Consider the following 20,016-nt stretch of genomic DNA (forward strand, 5'->3'; position numbering starts at 1 on the left):
AATCACAAGGTCCAGTACTGGAACATTATGGGGAAAGGGGCACAATAATAAACAGTGTACGTTACAGTGAGATGCTTACTGCCAAGCTAAAGCCTGTAATTCGAAGCAAACACCGAAGATTGCTATCAAAAGGTATTGTGTTGTTGCACGACAGTGCCCGTACACATACTGCTGTCCACACTGCTGAAATGCTCCAGAAACTCCAGTTTGAAGTACTGGATCATACTTCATATAGTCCCAGCCTTGCCCCTTCTGACTATCACTTGTTTGGTCCACTCAAACAGGGACTTTTTTTTTTTTTTCTTTAAAAAAAAAGCGGCAGTGAAAGGAGTGGTGCTTTCCTGGCTTGCAGCTCAACTGAGAACCTTCTTTTATGAGGGCATCAGGAAGCTTGTACAACGATGGACCAAGTGCACTAAAACACAAGGAGACCATGTCGAAAAATGATGTTCTTGTAAGTTTCTTATTTGATTACAATAAAATTTTATAACTACTTCGTGGATAATAATTGACTTACCCTCGTATATATGTATCTATGTATGTATATACCACATCTCCTCCTAAACCATGGGACTTATTTCAACCAAACGTGGTACATGTGTTCCTTTCTTCCAGCAACAATTGCTGTGGTAGTCAGAACCACCTACCTATCATAGCTTAGGAGAAATTGTGTTACAAACATGGAGATGCCTGAAAAAATACCATATCATGCATGAAGATTTAACACATTCATTCTTTGATTCTTTACTACTAAGACACGCCTAAAGTCAAGTGAACTTAATGAAATCCCTGACACATGGCAGCATTTTTGACATCTTTCAACTGTTAAGCACAAATGCCTGTAAGCAAAAACAACATCTGGCTATAGACCTATCAAGAGGCATTGCCACAAAGACTTTACAAAATCTCATTGTGGACATGCAAAGCAGCTGCACCCACCATATAGAAACTGACTGGGACCATTTCACACAGGCCTACTGCAGGAGTAGATATAAGGTTTCATTTCTAATAGAAAATTGGCAAAATGTATACCTGGGCAATGCTGAATCTGTCAGGTAGTAGGATAATAATTTTCTTTGGATGACCACAATCTGCAGCAACTATGAGGGCAGTTTGAAAAGTTCTCAGAACAGAATAGAAAAAAAGTACTTACATCACTGAAACTTTTTTTTATTTTTCAATGTAGTCTCCTTGTAGGTTAATGCACTTGGTCCAGTGATGTTCCCGTGCCCTGATCCCATCTCAGAAACGAGTTTCCTCCAGGCCTGCAAAATACGAGGGCGGTTCAGAAAGTAACCTCCGATTGATCACAGTGCGGGTTGTGGGGGGAGTAGCGACGCCATCTGTGCGTTCACGCACTCAACAGGTCAGTCGGCATCAAGCCGTAGTCGAGTGAACGTCGTACCTGCGCTAGTTTAGTTTTTGTGGCAGTGAAGTGCGTGCTGTCATAAGGTTTTTTACAGCCAAAGGATATTCTGCAGCAGCTATTCATCGTGAGCTTTGTGCCATGTGCGGACCAAGAGTTATGTGTGAAGGAGTTGTCCGTGAATGGGTACGTTTATTTAAAAGTGGACGAGAAAACGTTCATGATGAAGAGAGGAGTGGTAGACCATCATTGGTGACTGACGAACTCGTTCAGACAGTTGATGCAAAAGTTCGTGAAAATCGACGTTTCTCAATGTCGGAGTTATCTACTGGTTTTCCACAGATTTCTAAGACTCTCTTGTACGAGATAGTGACAGCAAGATTGGGTTACCGTAAGTTCTGTGCACGATGGGTGCCCAAAATTCTTACCGACCACCACAAAACTCAAAGAATGGCCTCTGCATTAGACTTTCTGTCACGTTATGAGGAAGAAGGAGAACCATTGTTAAACAGAATCGTGACCAGTGACGAAACCTGGATTAAGTATGTGAACCCTGAGACAAAAGAACAATCAAAGATGTGGGCACATTCAAATTCGCCTACCAAACCAAGAAAAGCCTCGCAAGATTTTTCTGCCAGAAAACTGATGGCAACGGTGTTTTGGGATGCCAAAGGGGTGTTGTTGGTTGAATTCATGGAACATGGTACGACCATTAATCAAGACGTGTACTGTGAAACAATAAAAAAGTTACAACGGGCTATACAGAACAAACGCCTTGGTATGCTGACTTCCGGTATCGTTTTTTTGCACGATAACGCCCATCCTCACTCTGCTCACAGAACAACGGCCCTTCTTGAGTCCTTCAAGTGGGACGTTATCAACCATCCACCTTACAGCCCAGACCTGGCGCCAAGTGATTATCACCTCTTCATGCATTTGAAGAAATGGCTCGGGATGACGACGAAGAGCTCAAAGATGCGGTCACAGGCTGTCTCCAGGCACAAGCCCATGATTTTTATGCAGAAGGAATTTCAAAGCTTGTGAAGAGATACGATAAGTGCCTCAATCGCTATGGAGACTATGTAGAAAAATAGTGCAAAGATGTAGTTGTAAGATGTATATATTAAAATATTTTTATTTAACTTGGTGTATTTTTTTAAATCAACCGGAGGTTACTCTCTGAACGGCCCTCGTATTTGTCATCTCTTGCTATCAATTCTTCGTTTGGAGCAAATCTTCATCCACCAAGAAAAATTTTAGTTTTGGGAAGAGACTGAAGTCTGGCGGAGCCATATCAGGTGAATAAGGATGGTGTGGCAACAATTCATACCTTAAGCGGGTATTACACAATGATGCACTGTGAAGGGTACTGATCTAGCGAGACAGCCATCTAATGGTGGAATGGGTGAAACTACAAGAATAAGCAGACACATTATCCATTCTAAACTGTTGTCAGTCCGCACATGTGCACTAGGTGTCAATAACTCGTGCATGTGTAGAAGTGGATGTCTCAATGCTTTCTGCTTGTTAGTTGCTTATTGTTTGGTGACTAGCAGCTAATTTCAGTTTTTGTGTTGGGGATTTTATGCGTTTTTTTCAATAACTAGGTTTTCATAAATGCAGAAAAAAACTTTTTTTTGCCAGTAGACTTTCTTTAATACTACCTGTTTATGAAAGCATTTTTCTTTCCATTACTTCACATTTATAAAAGAGAAATGGAGCAAAGAGGCATTAAGCATCTTCAGTCAGGCATACTGCAAGTAAAGTTGTCTATATTACCTGCAATATCATAATACAGTATGTTGGCAATCGTTCCTTTCTGAGTAATATGCGTATAACGTTGCATGGTGACTTTTGATTTGTATCGTAATGCCTTAGCTTATGAAAGTACATGTTTGATTTGACTGCATCTCTTACTTTATTTTAGCATGCCAGAAAAGAGAAAGTCTGTGCAGCTTTGTCCAGTGTGACCAACAACTTTTGAAAGGGTGGGTTGTGCTAGTCTGTGGCTACAAGCCACACTCTTAAATGATTCCCAGCTGCCAGGTAACAATGTTACGACCAGTGTGCAACATAACAGGGCACGTGCTGGTATCCCATGACTCCCTCACGACTGTGTCACAGTCACTAATTCCATCTTCTATTATAGACAGTAGCTTCTCGAAACAGGTGATGTCCATCTTCACGAAGTTCTAAAATTCTTGCAGATCTTCAGGCCTCAGTTCTTTCATAAGCAATAGAATCCCCTGCCTTTGTTTCTTCTTTTCAGCCATCATCTGGCTTTTCGTTTTTGTCATCGTTCTGCCCTAATCCAAAGATTTACTGTCGCTGCCAGGCAATAAATCCAAAAACAAGTGGTCCTCCACATGCAAAATGTAAATTTAGATACACATGTACCTGTGTAATCAAGTGTTGTTATAGAAAACTAACTCTTGAGATCAGATGGTTCTATTTGTGTTTTACACATTATTACTGTCTACTGGGCATGTGTGTCAGGTATATCCTGCATGGATGGTGTAATAGGTCTACATGAACCAGCCTGTACTTACAGATACGCACGCTTGGGGCACTGGTGCATAGGTTTGTGGCTAATGCACATCGTGTAATAGGGGCTTTAGCTCATGTAATTTTGCCATGGCGACAGCACATGTGTGCGGGTGCGCATCAAGAATCGTGGCACCCATGTTGCAGATAATTTTTTCGTTTCTAATTCTTCTGTTAAAATGTGATCTATCTTTTCAGATGACATCTGGTAAGCATGAGGAATTTCACATGCTTTCAGTCAGTGATCCTCCATGACCATTTTGTGCACTTTTGCAATGATTTCTGGAGTAGTCACACATCTTGGATGACCACTGTGGGGATCATCATCTACACTCTCCCATCCAAATTTAAATTCATATGTCCACTTGGATTATGAAGGAGCAGAGCCTCAAGTGTATTCTGGAAATTTGCACGAATGTCCTTTGCTTTCATACCTTTCTTTAAAAAGTGCTTAATCACTGCTCAAATCTTGATTTTTTCCATCTTCGCAAATCATTATCTGGGAATAACAGAGTCACATCTCCACCACAGCTCTCCTCCAAGAGCACTGATGTGGCACATGTTTACAGCCAAAAAAAAAAATGGCCCTGAGTACTATGGGACTTAACTTCTGAGGTCATCAGTCCCCTAGAACTTAGAACTACTTAAACCTAACTAACCTAAGGACATCACACACATCTATGCCCGAAGCAGGATTCGAACCTGCGACCGTACCAGTCACGCGGTTCCAGACTGTAGCACCTAGAACCGCTCGGCCACTCTGGCCGGCTACAGCCAACAGTCCAATGAATATGTGCTAGTGCTGACCTCTCATGGTGATTCTGAGAACTTTTCAAACCACCCACTTACTAATACCAATTGAGGCCTACAGCACACCTGTCAATGATTTTGATACTGTAGCATGTATCATCGCTTGACATCTGCTGATCTTACATTGAACCAGATTTATCTATATCTGTATCCCCACACGCTATATATGAATATTCACAAAAAGCTGTCTCACTGATTTCTTGAATATTCATTTTGATATGGGCCCAAATCACAAAGCACAATTTTGTTGCTCTGTGCTGCTAAATTGTAAATGTTGTGTTTACACCATGTTGGGGGTTGGGGTTGGGTTGTTTGGGAAGGAGACCAGACAGCGAGGTCACCAGTCTCATCAGATTAGGGAAGGACTGGGAAGGAAGTCGGCCGTGCCCTTTCAAAGGAACCATCCAGGCATTTGCCTGGAGCGATTTAGGGAAATCACGGAAAACCTAAATCAGGATGGCCGGACGCGGGATTGAACCGTCGTCCTCCTGAATGCGAGTCCAGTGTTTAACCACTACGCCACCTCGCTCGGTTTTACACCATGTATGCTGTAGTAATACCACATAATCAGATGTGTGTCAGAAGCTGTATCTGAACCTCAACTCATAAACGTGTTTCTTGAAAATGACAATAACAAGGACCATGATGTGTTGAAATAGGTCACAACTGTGTGTATGGTGCACTTATTATCTGTTCTTTATGTTCTGTTCTTGTTTCACATCAATTAAAAACTTTAGACATTTGTAAAGACACTATCGTCAATAGGCTACGTATAGAAATCGTATGAATTAACATTCAAAATAAATATAATCTCGAAGATTAATTAATGTTTCCTAACATAAAATGGGTACATAATTTTTTTGTAGGAAGTATAAGACATTGAAAGTTGGTTAAGAAACAATTCAGACCTATGAGACTGGTGGTTTGTCTCTAAATTTCATTTTCACAACTATCTATTTTTCTCAAAACTTCATTTCTGTGCTTTGGGTCCTTATGGCTCTCAGTATCTCAGTTATTATTTGTTTCTCCATCTTAAGAGAGATACTGTTAGAGAGTATTTTTCAAAGACCTGTTTTGCTTTTATTTACAAAGTACCTTCTACTGTGGGTCTAGAATATATACATGATCTGTCTCTACAAATTATTATTTAATTTACGTACACAAGATAATTTCAAAAAAATTTTGCCCTTTGTAAAATCACAGTTCAAAAACTTTTTTCATTTCATAAAATGACTTTACAGGACTTCAAATGTCATCTTCAATCCTCTCAGTAACAGCAACACAGGGTTTCAGCAATTCTTGTATTCCCCTTAGGATTAAATCTTTGTTGATCTCTCTGATTAATCCAGGTCACTGCATCAGAAGCCACCTCGGTTGTTTGAAACATGTTCTTCAAGTGGTTTCTTGAATTTTTGAAATGTACCAAATTCTGGTGGCTTCGTATCATGACTGTAGAGTGTTTTCCTATTCCCTTCAGGAATGTAGCACAGGAAGAGTGCCTCTGTGTGTGCAGTAATTAGTCCAATGTTCTTCTCTCACTCTCTGTGGGAGTTGTAAGTACAGGGTTGTTGTATATTGCTAGAATCATAATTTAAGGTTGATTCTTGAAAGTTTGTAAGTAGAATTTCTTTGGATAGTTTATGTCTATCTAAAAGAATCTGTCACTTCAGTTTCTTCAGCATCTCTATGACACTCTCCCATGGTTCATTCATGCTGCTCTTCTCTGTATATATTCAACATTCTCTGTTAATCCCATTTGGTGCAGGTTCCAGACACTTGACAGTATTCTAGAATGGGTCACATTAGTGATTTGTGTGCTATCTCCTTTGCAGACTGATTGAATTTCCCCAGTATTCTGCCGGTGAACAAAAGACTACAACCTGCATCACCTAAGACTGAAACTCCCTACAGAGTGTTACACCCAGATATTTGTACAATTTGGCCAATTCCAATTGTGACTCATTGATATAATAGTCATAGGATGTTTAAATCAAGTTATCAATCTGAACTGCTTTGAAATCTTATGTAAATCTCACTGAATGTTTATGCAGTTTATTTCAGATAGTACTTCATTACAGATAACAGCATCATCAGTAAAAAGTTCAAGGTTACTATTAATATTGTCTGCAAGGTCATTCATGTATAACATGAACAGCAAGGATCCCTACACATTTCCTTGGAGTACACCTGAAGTTATTTCTACATCTGATGACAACTCTTCATCCAAGATAACATGCTGCATCCTCCCTACCAAAAAACCCTCAACATAGTCACAAATTGCATTTCATACACCATATGATCATACTTTTTGACAGTAAGCATAAATGTGGTACCAAGTCAACTGGTTTTTGTAAACCAAGAAATACTGCATCTACCCAACTGACTTGATCCATAGCCTTCAGTATGTCATGTGCTAGTTGGGTTTCACACAATTAACTTTTTCGGAATCCTTGCAGGTTGGCAAGGCAGAGGTCATTCTGTTCAATACACCCCATTATGTTTCATCTCCGAATATATTCTAAGCTTGTACAACAAATTGATGACAAAGATATTGGAGAGTAGTTCTGTGAACCACTTCTACAATCCTCCTTATAAACTGGTGTGACCTCTGCCTTCTCCCAACTACTGGGTAAGGCTATTGTTCAAGGGGGTCTACGATAGACTATAATTAGCAGAGAAGGTAACTCAGCTTCAAATTCAGTATAGAATCTGTCATGGGTTCCATCCGGCCCTGGAGCTCTGATCAGTTTTACAAATTTCAGCCGTTTCTCAACACCACTGACTCCAATATGTATTTCACTCATCTTTTCAGTGATACCAAGATTAAATTGGGGTAATACTCTTGGGTTTCCCTTTATAAAGGAACATTTGAAAATGGAGTTAAGTATTTCAGCTTTCGCTTTGCTACACTCAATTTCAGTTTTCTCTCATCTGCAAGTGACAGGAAACTAACTTTAGTGCCACTAGCAGCCTTTACACATGACTAGAATTTCTTTGAGCTTTGTGAAAGATCATTTGATAATATTTTGCTACAATAGTCATTGAGGTCTCCACACAACTCTCTTGAGAGCCAAATTCATTTCATTCGGCATCTCTGTATCACATTAAGTTTTGTTTTACACCTATTATTCATCAGTTGTTTTCTTTAGAAGTTTCTTTACAGTGACTGACACCAAAGGCCAGCTATCAGACAGTTTACTTCAGTGCCTGCAGTTAGCTCAGGACAGTACTCTGAAGACCACCTTCCAATGTAGCAGTCGCTATTTACAGAGAACTACAAATAGGAACGGAGTGTCTGCAAACATTACTATCAATGATATGAGGCATGTACAGAATGTAAGTGTAGAAGATTTTTATATTTTTTTTAGAAAATGTGTATTTAAAAATATTACAGGATATTGTTGATACACTTGTTTTCACATAACTGCCATACCAATCAGTGCATGTGTTGGCACAAGCTTCTTTACACCCTCATCAAAGAACTCTCCCACCAACTCCTGCTCTCCTTTAAAACCTCTTTCTGCACCTGCTCAACAGTTGAAGATTTAACAACACTTATCTGTACCTTCAGGGAGGTGGAAAGATTATCAATACTACTGACTCCCTATTTGTACAGAGGTTTGGATCCTCCAAAGAGGACACACCACAGCAAGCAACTTCAATCCTTGCTGTTTCTAAATGAACCACAGAAATCACAGTCTTGGTCACATTTTATTTTACAACTATGATCAGATCCATAAGAGGAAAATAAAAATAAAGATGCTTCATAACATGGAAAATTAGTAAACCAATCACTTTACAAAAGCAGTAAGACAGACTATGCTTGATCACCAAGTGAACTGCGGGATGAATTTTTACTCTGCACCAAAGCGTAAGAAGATATGAATATTTAAATGATGACTAACTGAAACCCTCAGCTGCCGACAGGTGTTGTTGATATACCTCAATGTGGACAGTTGAAAATGTGTACCCCGACCGGGACTCAAACCCGGGATCTCCTGCTTATATGGCAGATGCTCTATCCATCTGAGCCACCGAGGACACAGATGAATGGCACGACTGCAGGGACTTATCCCTTGCATGCTTCCCGTGAGACCCACATTCCCAACTGTCCACAATTCTACATATGTAATATACCCTATAGGCATTTGCCCATCCACTCGTTACTCGCACACACTTTGGCGATTCCCATAAGAGTTTGGGCAACCTGTGCGCATTCACACAGATGAAGGTCAATGGCTGGGTAGCCTTCAACTATATATGTGAAGACAGTAACTGTTCTCGAAAGAACAGAATACTGTTGATGACCGTGCAGCTTTTCCCTGGAATAAATGATGACTAACTGAAACCCTCAGCTGCCGACAGGTGTTGTTGATATACCTCGATATACACGGTCGGGGCACACATTTTCAACTGTCCACATCGAGGTATATCAACACCACCTGTCGGTAGCTGAGGGTTTCAGTTAGTCATAATTTATTCCAGGGAAAAGCTGCACGGTCATCAACAGTATTCTGTTCTTTCGAGAACAGTTACTGTCTTCACATATATGAATATTTCCTGACACATTACTGTGGTGTGCCACACTGGAATTCAAACCTAACACCTTTACCTGTTGCAGGCAAGTGCCTCAAACTAGGAAAGGGGTAATGTCATAAGTAAAACTTTAAAGGTGTGTCATGAGTGATGCCTAGAGATCTCAGTCAGTAGAGCATTTGCCAGTGAAACTCAAAGGTCCTAGGTTCAAGGTCCAATCAGGCTCACCATTAATTGAAGTGATCAATGATGTAAGTGATATTTAAATAATGAGTAAAAGCTACAAATCATGGCACTAGTAGCTATGGGGAGCTAACAAAAGTCCAGCCTTCACTCCCCTCTCACTTACCATACCGCACCCACAGCACACAACACACACACATCTTTTCCACAAGGAGCTGCTGCAGAATATAAAATGTCTTACTTACACACATTACAGATGGGTCCGCCATAACCACGGGAGCACTGGCATGTATCAGGAGCAACGCATGTCCCATATAGACACTTGGCAGAACAGACGGCAATGCATTTGTCACCTGCTGAGCTTTTTGTGTAACCATGACAGCAGTCTTGTACTTGCCTGGTTTTCACAAGAGTCTGGAAAAGTACAGAGAACAAAAAAACTATGAAAATATTAACTGCTTTTGACAACTGTCAAATAATATTAAGTCATCAGAAAAAGTGGTACATTAATGTAAGCCTTGGCAGATGGGATGGGGTGGTGAGGGTGAAGAGGATTTGATACTACAAATTATTGCAGTTAAACACAATTCAACTTCAAGAGTTTCTTGTAACTCCAGGTACATGCAAAAACCTCAAAAATGAAACCTTGTTGTGAATAGGTAAGTACGATGTGGAATGAAATAGCTACTATAGTAATTCAGTCATTATACATCAAATAAAAAATTGTGTGCATATGCTTTGTTGCAAACTGAATTGTTCAAGCATCATTTCTGTTCTATATACAAAATGGCTCTGAGCACTATGGGACTGATTCCAGAAATACCCACAGAAAGAAACAGGCCTCTTGAAAGAAATGTATAATGTGGGGAAGATATAGGTGACTGCCACTAAAATGTTGGTTCTACCACGTTCATTGTTGTTGGTTATTGCCCGCTGTGTTATATCTATTATTTTACGGGTATTAGGTTGTTTTCTTTTGAGAAATATTTGAGTACACAATGTAAAAACTGCCAGCGACTGCCACAATTTTCTTCTTCTTACTGTCCATACTTTTTATATTGAACAAAAGCGCTGGCAGGTCGATAGACACACAAACAAACACAAACATACACACAAAATTCAAGCTTTCGCAACAAACTGTTGCCTCATCAGGAAAGAGGGAATGTTTCCTTCCATTATATTGTCCATACTTTTTAATATACAAACTACTTTCAAAGTGCCAAAATGTACTCGAATAAATAAAATGTCTATAAAATGCCGCACTGCACAACGTATTTGCGGTGAACAGTTGCAGTTTCTGAAATCCATCACCTGTGGCCTCTGGCCTGCCGAGGAGCACTGCAATCCTTGGTCCACGGATAAATCGTGAAAATCCACTGCATTACACAACATACAAACAGACTGGGCCTGCGGGCAGTTGAGTGAGACTACATCTGATGGGCAGGACCTGTACAATATATATAAATGACTTAGTAGATAGTGTCGGAAGTTCCATGCGGCTTTTCGCGGATGATGCTGTAGTATACAGAGAAGTTGCTGCATTAGAAAATTGTAGCGAAATACAGGAAGATCTGCAGCGGATAGGCACTTGGTGCAGGGAGTGGCAACTGACCCTTAACATAGACAAATGTAATGTATTGCGAATACATAGAAAGAAGGATCCTTTATTGTATGATTATATGATAGCGGAACAAACACTGGTAGCAGTTACTTCTGTAAAATATCTGGGAGTATGCGTACGGAACGATTTGAAGTGGAATGATCATATAAAACTAATTGTTGGTAAGGCAGGTACCAGGTTGAGATTCATTGGGAGAGTGCTTAGAAAATGTAGTCCATCAACAAAGGAGGTGGCTTACAAAACACTCGTTCGACCTATACTTGAGTATTGCTCATCAGTGTGGGATCCGTACCAGGTCGGGTTGACGGAGGAGATAGAGAAGATCCAAAGAAGAGCGGCGCGTTTCGTCACTGGGTTATTTGGTAACCGTGATAGCGTTACGGAGATGTTTAATAAACTCAAGTGGCAGACTCTGCAAGAGAGGCGCTCTGCATCGCGGTGTAGCTTGCTCGCCAGGTTTCGAGAGGGTGCGTTTCTGGATGAGGTATCGAATATATTGCTTCCCCCTACTTATACTTCCCGTGGAGATTACGAATGTAAAATTAGAGAGATTAGAGCGCGCACGGAGGCTTTCAGACAGTCGTTCTTCCCGCGAACCATACGCGACTGGAACAGGAAAGGGAGGTAATGACAGTGGCACGTAAAGTGCCCTCCGCCACACACTGTTGGGTGGCTTGCGGAGTATCAATGTAGATGTAGATGTAGATTAGTGGGAAACGAAGGGCTTCAGATTGGCACGCTCAATCCATTAGAGATACCCGCAGAAATGACCTGCGGTTTTGGCCCGTCTGAGAAATCCACTCATGTGGCCAGCTATTCTGGAGTTACAGACAGCGTGTTGATGAAATGGGAATGCAGTGATCAATCCATGCAACAGGTAACTTATGCAAATACTCTGAGAATCAATAATAATGACAATATGTAGCAACTCACTGTAAAGATGATCGCTGAGCCGCAGACAGACACGTAGGAAAGACAATCACACTCTCACAACTAAATTTTCGGAAATAGCCTTTGTCAGAAAATGAGAGCACATGCACATTCACACAATCACTCGTACACAATTCAGACAAACACAACTGCCATCTCCAGCCGCTGCATCTACAGTCTCTGAGAATCAGTTCCGAACAAACCACTCCTCACGCCTCCCTGCCTCTCTTCAGCAGCTGCTAGGCTAGCGGTGAAAAATGGTGGCAGCACTGACTGCAAGCTGAGGGGAATGGTAGGGAGGGGAGAAGCAGTAGTAATGAGGGAGCAGGGAAGTGGTGCATGTGCTCAGCTGCATCCAGCCAGTGACTGTGCACATCTCAGTAAACAAACCATTTCACCTACTGAGGCACAAAACGAGATGTTTTCAGTGTTTTTTTCAAATCCCTGATATTTCCTTGATTTCCCTAACATGTTTGAAATTCCCTGAACATGTGTCAACCCTGTATATAGAAAAGTTGTGGTAATTACAATACAATCCCCTCTAAAGACACAGGATTTCTGTCATGAACAAAAGTTACATTACAATTGTAGGGTAATAAACAGAAGTAATTAAGACATTGTTGTTGATGCACTTTTTACATAACTTTAACATGAGAACTGTAATGTTTCGACTTGATAACTGTTTCAGAAAAGTTGTTATAACGAGTTTTGAGAAGGACTCAACATGTTAGTTGCAAATTCAATTATGATCAAACAATGTAACTTTGTAATTACTGGAACCTATATAAGCACCCATGGTGGTGGGCACAGGGCACCAGTCTTATTTTATCTTTTAGGTGCAAAACCCATTCTAGTCGTGTGTGTTTTGTGATGCAATAAACTCAATTAAAAAGTGTTACGAGTGTTTTGGCTACGTTTTTTTGGACAACTCAGCATAAATTTCTTGAAGTATGTAAAAGTGGTGGGGCAACTGCAAGAAACTGGAGTTTCATTCCTCAATAAAGTCACTGATTATCAGCGAGTTAAGCAATTGAAATGTAGCCATGAAAGCTGGTTGTACTTTAACTTTACCAGAAAGAGAGAGAGGGGGAGCAGTGTTGGGAGGTCAGGAGAGGTCAGGGGCAGGGAAATGTGGAAAAAAGGAGCAAAAAAGGAGAGGAGCGGGTAAAGATGGGCCGACGCATTGGCAGAGGGCTAGATGAGAACGGGGAGGAGGTGACAGGACAGAGGGGATGGCAATTGTTGGGTGGAGGGTGTGGGCACAGTACATTACTGTAGCTCGAGGCCAAGATAACTGAACCACATCCTTTGCCAGGGCCTTCATTATCTACCCTGAAATGAAGGATGTCTTACCAGATACTTTCCATTCCTCCCACTCAACCTCCAAAACATCCTAGTCTGTCCCTATGCCACTCCCAATCCCAACCGCTTGCATCATGGATCATATCCCTGTGGAAGACACAGGTGCAAACTTGCCCAAATACACCAACCCACACTTACTACTCCAGTCCTGTCACAGGTTTGCCCCAACCATGAAAGCAGCCATGTCATTTAGCAGCTCTGCTGCAATCACTGCAGGGCTTTTTATATTGGTATGACTACGAACCAGCTGTCTGCCAGGAGGAACAGCCACCGCCAAACTGTGGCTGAGAGCAAAGTAGACCACCCGTGGCACAGCCTGCAGCTGAACATAACACACTCGATTTCAATGGCTGCTTCACCACCCGAGCCATCTGGATCCTTCCCTCCACCACCAGCTTTTTTGAAGAGCGCAGATCGGAGTTATCCTTACGACACATTTTCCACTCCAAATTATCACGGCCTCAACCTACGGTAACATACTGTCCCGACACCGTCCACCCGACAGTTTTCACCTCCTCTGTCCTGTCATCTCCTCCCCTGTTTGTTTGCAGTCCTCTGCCAGTGCACCCACCTTTTCCCATTCCTCTCCTTTTCTGTTCCTTTCTTTCCCCATCTCTCTACCCCACAACCTCCTGACACTGCACCCATTAACAGTTTAGTCCCTCCACATTTCACCGGACAGCATTCGTCTCTCTCCCCACCTGTGTGCTACTATCCCTTCTCCTTCCCCTTCCCCACCCCTTTCAGATTGCTGCTTGCACCCCACACGATGTTGCACTCCGGCCTGAGATGTTGGAGTTGGGGGTCACGTGTACATGACGCATATTGCTTGTGTGTGTATGTGTGAATGTTGTATTTGTGTACCTTTTACTGATGAAGGCTGTAGCCGAAAGCTACACGTGGGTGTCTTTATTTGTGGGTCTAATAGTTCCTGTAGGTATATTTAGTCAACTTAAAATATGAACATACTATTGTGTTATTCACAGCTGTGACATAGCAGATGGTCTGCAAAACACATACATTTGCTATGAACAATATGCTGCCCTAGGAAGACACTTTTGAGCAAGTAAACAACAGAACACTTCTGAATATCATAGAAACTTGCTTGAATCTTGTAGACAGTCTTGAAGTTCAACTTGTACTTCGAGCACCTTGGTGGGATGTTGAAGCACCACGTGTGCTCTCTCACTTGGTAGGCCTTGCGCTCAGACACCCTCGTTGTCGTCGTGTAGCTGAAAATTATTTTTAAAGATCTGCAGTTACCAACACCCATAAAAAAGACAAAAATAATACCATCTATTTACAGGTTCTGGTCACGATTAACTGAAATGGGTCTTCTCTTACAGTAATAATAGTCATGTCTAACTGCTTACATTTCCCATTAGGAATAGCATCAAATTGTACTTCAGTGTCCTATACTAATGCAGCAGGCTGCATCACACCAGCCACAAGCCTGATGATTTAAAGAGAGACTAGAGAGTCTTAAAATGATACATTATTTTTTTATCGTGTATTTAGCGAAAAAGTCCTTCCTTTATGTTTTTCTATAGTCTTTGTAAAAGCAACATGGTTAGTAACTGATTGCAAGAATAGTCAGACAATAATACAAAATGGCTGCCACAGCAATTCTGAGGTAGCCTCCATCACGTTTAACATGAATGATGTGGAAAAACCCACAGAAAAAGTATTGGGGGCAGTCAAATGAAAATTAGACAGATGGAAAAAAGCTGTGAACTGTTTATTATTTCGAAAGTAATCACCACAACTGCTAATACATTGACTGCACTGACAGCCAAGATGGTTAATGCCTTCATGGAACAAAATATTTGCAATTTGCCTACAGAACCATAATTGTACCCAGGTGCGCACCTCTTCATCCAAGGCAAATTGGTGGTAACAAATGCCTTTCTTCAGGGCTCTGCAAATGCCTTTCTTCAGGGCTCCCAAAGTATGGAAATTGCATGAGGAGAGTTTCGTTTGTATGGAGGATGTGTTGAGGTTTGCCACCCCCACCCCCAAAACTTTTGCAGTGTAGCCAAAACAACCTTCATAACATGTAGGCAGGCATTCTGTTGACAGATTGTTTCAGCTAAACTACAAAAGTTTTGGGGGGAAGCTCAACACATCCTCCGTACAATTCCAATCTCTCCCCCCACAATTTCCATAAATTTGAAGCCCTGAAGGAAGACATTTGTTGCTGTCAATTTGCTGTGGACAAAGAGGTGCACGCATGGGTACAATCGTGGTTCCGTGGGCAACTCCAAACATTTTTCCGTGAAGGCATTGACCATATTGTCTCACATTGGCATATATGTATTAACAGTTATGGCCATTACTTCTGAAATAACAGAAAGTTTACTACTTTTCCTCCATCTGGTTTGTTTACATTTGATTGCCTCTTACATCATTTTGGTTGAAGATGGACTTGAACCTTACTTTTGCTCAAAGTAGATCCACTGCTTTTACTACCTTCGTTACCTCAGTCATTTAATGGGTGAGTTTACTTTTACTTAAGCAGAAAATTACTCTCATAAAATTAACAGCTTACAAAATAACACTTCTTAATGAATACCCATGAAATAAGTTAAAAATGGCTGTTTGCAAGGTTAAAAATTTCCTCCTCACACAAATGAGAAATAAAGTTATTTTCCTATTTAAAAATACATATAAATGTGATTTCAACATCCATCACAAATTTCAGCTTTGCTACAGACAAAAGCAAAATCCCAGTGATTCCTGGAAAATATAAAGTGATTTGATTACAATGTAGAACAGCAAATGTGCTCAACAAATTTTTGTGTAACCATAACTGTGAGCATTGCTGTTACAATGTGAGCATTGCTTCTGTCAACACAGAAATTTACTTTTTTGGGTCATCACCCTACTGGCAAGTTTGCAGCTTCCCACCACAATTTTCTCTCCTGTGCCAACCTCTCATTTCAAAGTATCACTTGCAGCCAAAGTCCTCAATTATTTGTTTGTTATACTGTGATCTCTGTTTTCCCCTAAAATTTATACCATCCAAGGTTCCCTCTAGTACCATCATTACCTGCTGTCTTAACACACATCCTGTGAGTCAACTGTGAAGTGCGATTCCAATTCTCTGCTTTGGGTGACGATACCTTACGTAACGTCACGAGTTGACGAGAAGGATGTCAGTGACCAGTTATTAAATGTTATCTTTTGTTGTAACTTTGATTAAGCATTGTGCCTGTATTTATAATGAAACTGACAGCTCTTTTCAACAGATGTATGGTGTTGTATATGGAACCTGTTATTAATATTTGGGTGTTACTGCAGTTTATCGCAAAAGTCACACATGCAGCAGTAACATAAAATGGACTACGATGCCCTTTCCGTGATCTTCATAGGGACTTGGCAGTGGCAGAAAGATTATTTGTGGCATTCAATCAAGTATGGATCAAGGTTTGAGTGATCAAGACAGACTGAATGGGACTTATGTTCCCTTATTATTATTGTTATTATTCATTATCAGGTGTGCCATGCATGAAACTGAGGTTTCTGAAACTACTGTTACTGGTTTTCCTTTCGTAGAGAGGTGTGTGGGGACTTTATTAAGTACTGAATATCATTAGGAGGCTGAGAGTCACAGTGGAGGTGGCCAAGTCGTGTTTTGGGAAGAGGAATTCATAAGGGGACACAAGGTTAGGGGTTTCTGGAATAGTTGTTGCTGGGGGCAGGATTGTGCTGATGGAGTTTTCTGGGTAGTAAAGAGTCATACAGAGCTGGTTTTGATATCCAAACCCTTTTGCTGCTGCGGGCATGTACACACATCCTGCTATAATCTTCACCACGTATTGTGATCATGTATATGCACACCACTTCGGTTTTCCTGCAGTGCTACAGATGTCTGAATGCATCCTGAGCCACCAAAGCTCTCACTGCCGTGTACAAGCAACTTCCATATCTTGCAGTATAAAAAAAGTTTACCGAATTTATCATACAACATACACTGATTAGCCAGAACATAATGCCCAACAAACGTTAGTGCAATAATAGCGTAGAAAAACGCAAGGGGGCAACACCAGAAAGTACTTACAAAGACGCAGATAAACAAAATAAAAGAGTTAGATCTGTTTGGACGAGTCAGTCACTGTAATAAACCTAAGGATACGAGCAGATGCTCGAGCGTCATCAGCTAAAAGTTCCTGTAAGGTAGACGGCAGACACAGGACAACACAAGAGTGAATAAAACGGGGACAGGACAATAAAATATGGCGCACCGTCAATGGACGACCACAGGGGCACTGCGGAGCGGGGTCACTGGACAACAGGTAGCGGTGGCTAAATCGGCAATGCCCAATCCGCAACCTGGCGAAAATGACCTCCTCTCGCCGGGAAGGGCGTGAGGAGGTCGTCCGAGCTGTCGGGATTGGTTTGATGGCCCTAAGCTTATTTTCATGGAGAGAGGAACAAGCCTCGTGCCACAATGACGCAACGCGCCGACAAAGAACCCCACTAACATCAGTTGATGGGACACAAAAGGAAGCTGTCCGAGGAAGGAGGACAGCAGCCTTGGCCGCAGCATCAGCAGCTTCATTCCCAGGCACACCAACGTGGACAGGAATCCACAAAAAAAGGACACGAGCGCCGGTATCAGCTAGCGACTGAAGGGACCGTTGAATTCGTTGCACGAGAAGGTGGTCCGAATATTGGTCACGGAGACTCTGAATGGCGCTCAAAGAATCAGACAGAGCAGATGGCATAGGGAGAATGACGATGGTGGCGTATATACTGAACAGCCTGATAGAGAGCAAAAAGCTCAGCTGTAAAGCTTGAACTCTAGTCAAGGAGCCGGTATGGAAAGGTATCATTCCCAACCACAAAGGCACATCCGACACCAGATGTAGTCTTGGAGCCACCTGCGTAAATAAAGACGTTATTAGCGAGCCTCGAACAAAGTTCGACAAACCTCGAGCGGTATATCGAATCCGCGGTCCTCTCCTTTGGGAGTGAGCTGAGGTCAAGGTGAACGCAAACCTGAGCCTGGAGCCATGGTGGCGTCGGGCTCTCACCCACTCGAAAAGTCGTAGGGAGGGTAAAATCAAGTTGCTGAAGCAGGCGACGAAAGCGAATTCCAGGAGGTAACAGGGCAGACACATACAGCCGGTATTGGCGGTCGAGAGAGTCGTCAAAGAAGGAGAAATATGACGGGTGGTCGGGCATTGACATCAGTCAGCAGGCGTACCGACAAAGCAACATATCGCGCTGGTAGTTTGGTGGTAATGCGGCAGCTTCAGCATACAGACTCAATAGGGCTGGTGTAGAATGCTCCAGTCGCCAGACGTAACCCCCCGATGGTGGATTGAGTTTACATGGCGTAAGATGGACGGCCGGGCAGAAGAGTAGACAAAACTCCCACAATCCGGCATCGATTGGACAATGGACCTATATAGGCGAAGCAGGACCATTCAATCTGCTCTCCATGATGTACCGCTGAGAACACTGAGGACGTTTAGGGAATGGGTACAACGAGCAGCCAAGTAAGACACACGTGGAGACCAGCAAAGTTTCCTGTCAAATGTAAGACCTAAAAATTTTGTTGTCTCCACAAATGGGAGAGCAACGGGACCGAGATGTAAGGATGGTGGAGGAAACTGTTTGTAACGCCAGAAGTTCACACAGACCGTTTTCTCATCCCAGGAATGTAGACGGTCTAGACAACACTGAAGACAGCGCTCCAGGAGACATGTTCCCTGAACGCTGCAGTAGATCGTAAAGTCGTCCACGAAAAGGGAGCCTGAAACGTCAGCTGGAAGGCAATTCATTCTTGGATTGATAGCTATGGCAAAAAGGGCCACGCTCAAAACGGAGCCCTGGAGCACCCCATTCTCCTGGCGAAAGGCATCTGACAAAACAGAACCCACACTTACCCTGAACATTCGATCTATTAAAAATGCATTAATAAAAAAGAGGGAGGCGACCGCGAAGGCCCCAAGCGTGCATGGTGCGGAGAATGCCCGCCCTCCAACAGGTGTCGTAAGCCTTCTCCAAATCGAAGAACACAGCCACCATCTGGCACTTACGCAAAAAGTTGTTCATAATGAAGGTCGACAAGGTAACCAGGTGGTCAACAGCAGAGCGGCGCCTACGAAAGCCACAATGGACATTGTTGAGGAGGCGTCGAGATTCAAGGAGCCAAACCAATAGAGAATTGACCACGCACTCCATCACCTTGCAGACGCAGCTGGTAAGGGAGATGGGGCGAAAATTGGAAGGAAGTTGTTTGTCCTTTCCTGGTTGGGGTATGGGAACAACAATTGCTTCACGCCAGTGTGTGGGAGCATGACCTTCAGTCCAGATGCGATAATAGGCGCGAAGAAGAAAGCCTTTGCCTGCAGGAGAAAGGTTCTTCAGCATCTGAATATTGATACCATCGGGCCCCGGAGCAGAGGATCAGGACCGGGCGAGTGCACTTTCGAGTTCCCGCACGGTGAAGGTGGCATTCTAACTTTCACGATTCAAAGACTGGAAGGAATGTGGCCGTGCCTCCTCTGCTTGTTTTCGGGGGAGGAAGGCAGGGTGGTAATGGGCAGAGCTCGAAACCTCTGCGAAAAAGCGGCCTAAGGCATTTGAGACCTCCTCAGCATCCTCAAGGGCTGCATTCGCTACAGTCAAGCCAGAAATCTGGGAGTGGACCTTG

General features: G+C 42.4%; 1 protein-coding gene across 1 annotated transcript in view; it reads right to left on the minus strand.

Moving 5' to 3' along the window:
- The window catches only part of LOC124718759 (protein draper-like), a 174,507-nt gene extending 159,796 nt beyond the window's left edge, over positions 1 to 14,711 (minus strand). Inside the window, exons 1-3 of the mRNA XM_047244373.1 lie at positions 14,677 to 14,711; positions 14,458 to 14,584; positions 9,685 to 9,853 (exon numbers count right to left, since the gene is read on the minus strand). Coding sequence (XP_047100329.1) covers positions 9,685 to 9,853; positions 14,458 to 14,584; positions 14,677 to 14,711 — 331 coding nt within the window. The remainder of the gene's footprint in view (positions 1 to 9,684; positions 9,854 to 14,457; positions 14,585 to 14,676) is intronic.
- Between the last annotated feature and the right edge of the window lie 5,305 nt (positions 14,712 to 20,016).

The sequence above is a fragment of the Schistocerca piceifrons genome, chromosome 10 (genome assembly GCF_021461385.2).
Source record: "Schistocerca piceifrons isolate TAMUIC-IGC-003096 chromosome 10, iqSchPice1.1, whole genome shotgun sequence".
In the NCBI taxonomy this organism is placed as follows: domain Eukaryota; kingdom Metazoa; phylum Arthropoda; class Insecta; order Orthoptera; family Acrididae; genus Schistocerca; species Schistocerca piceifrons.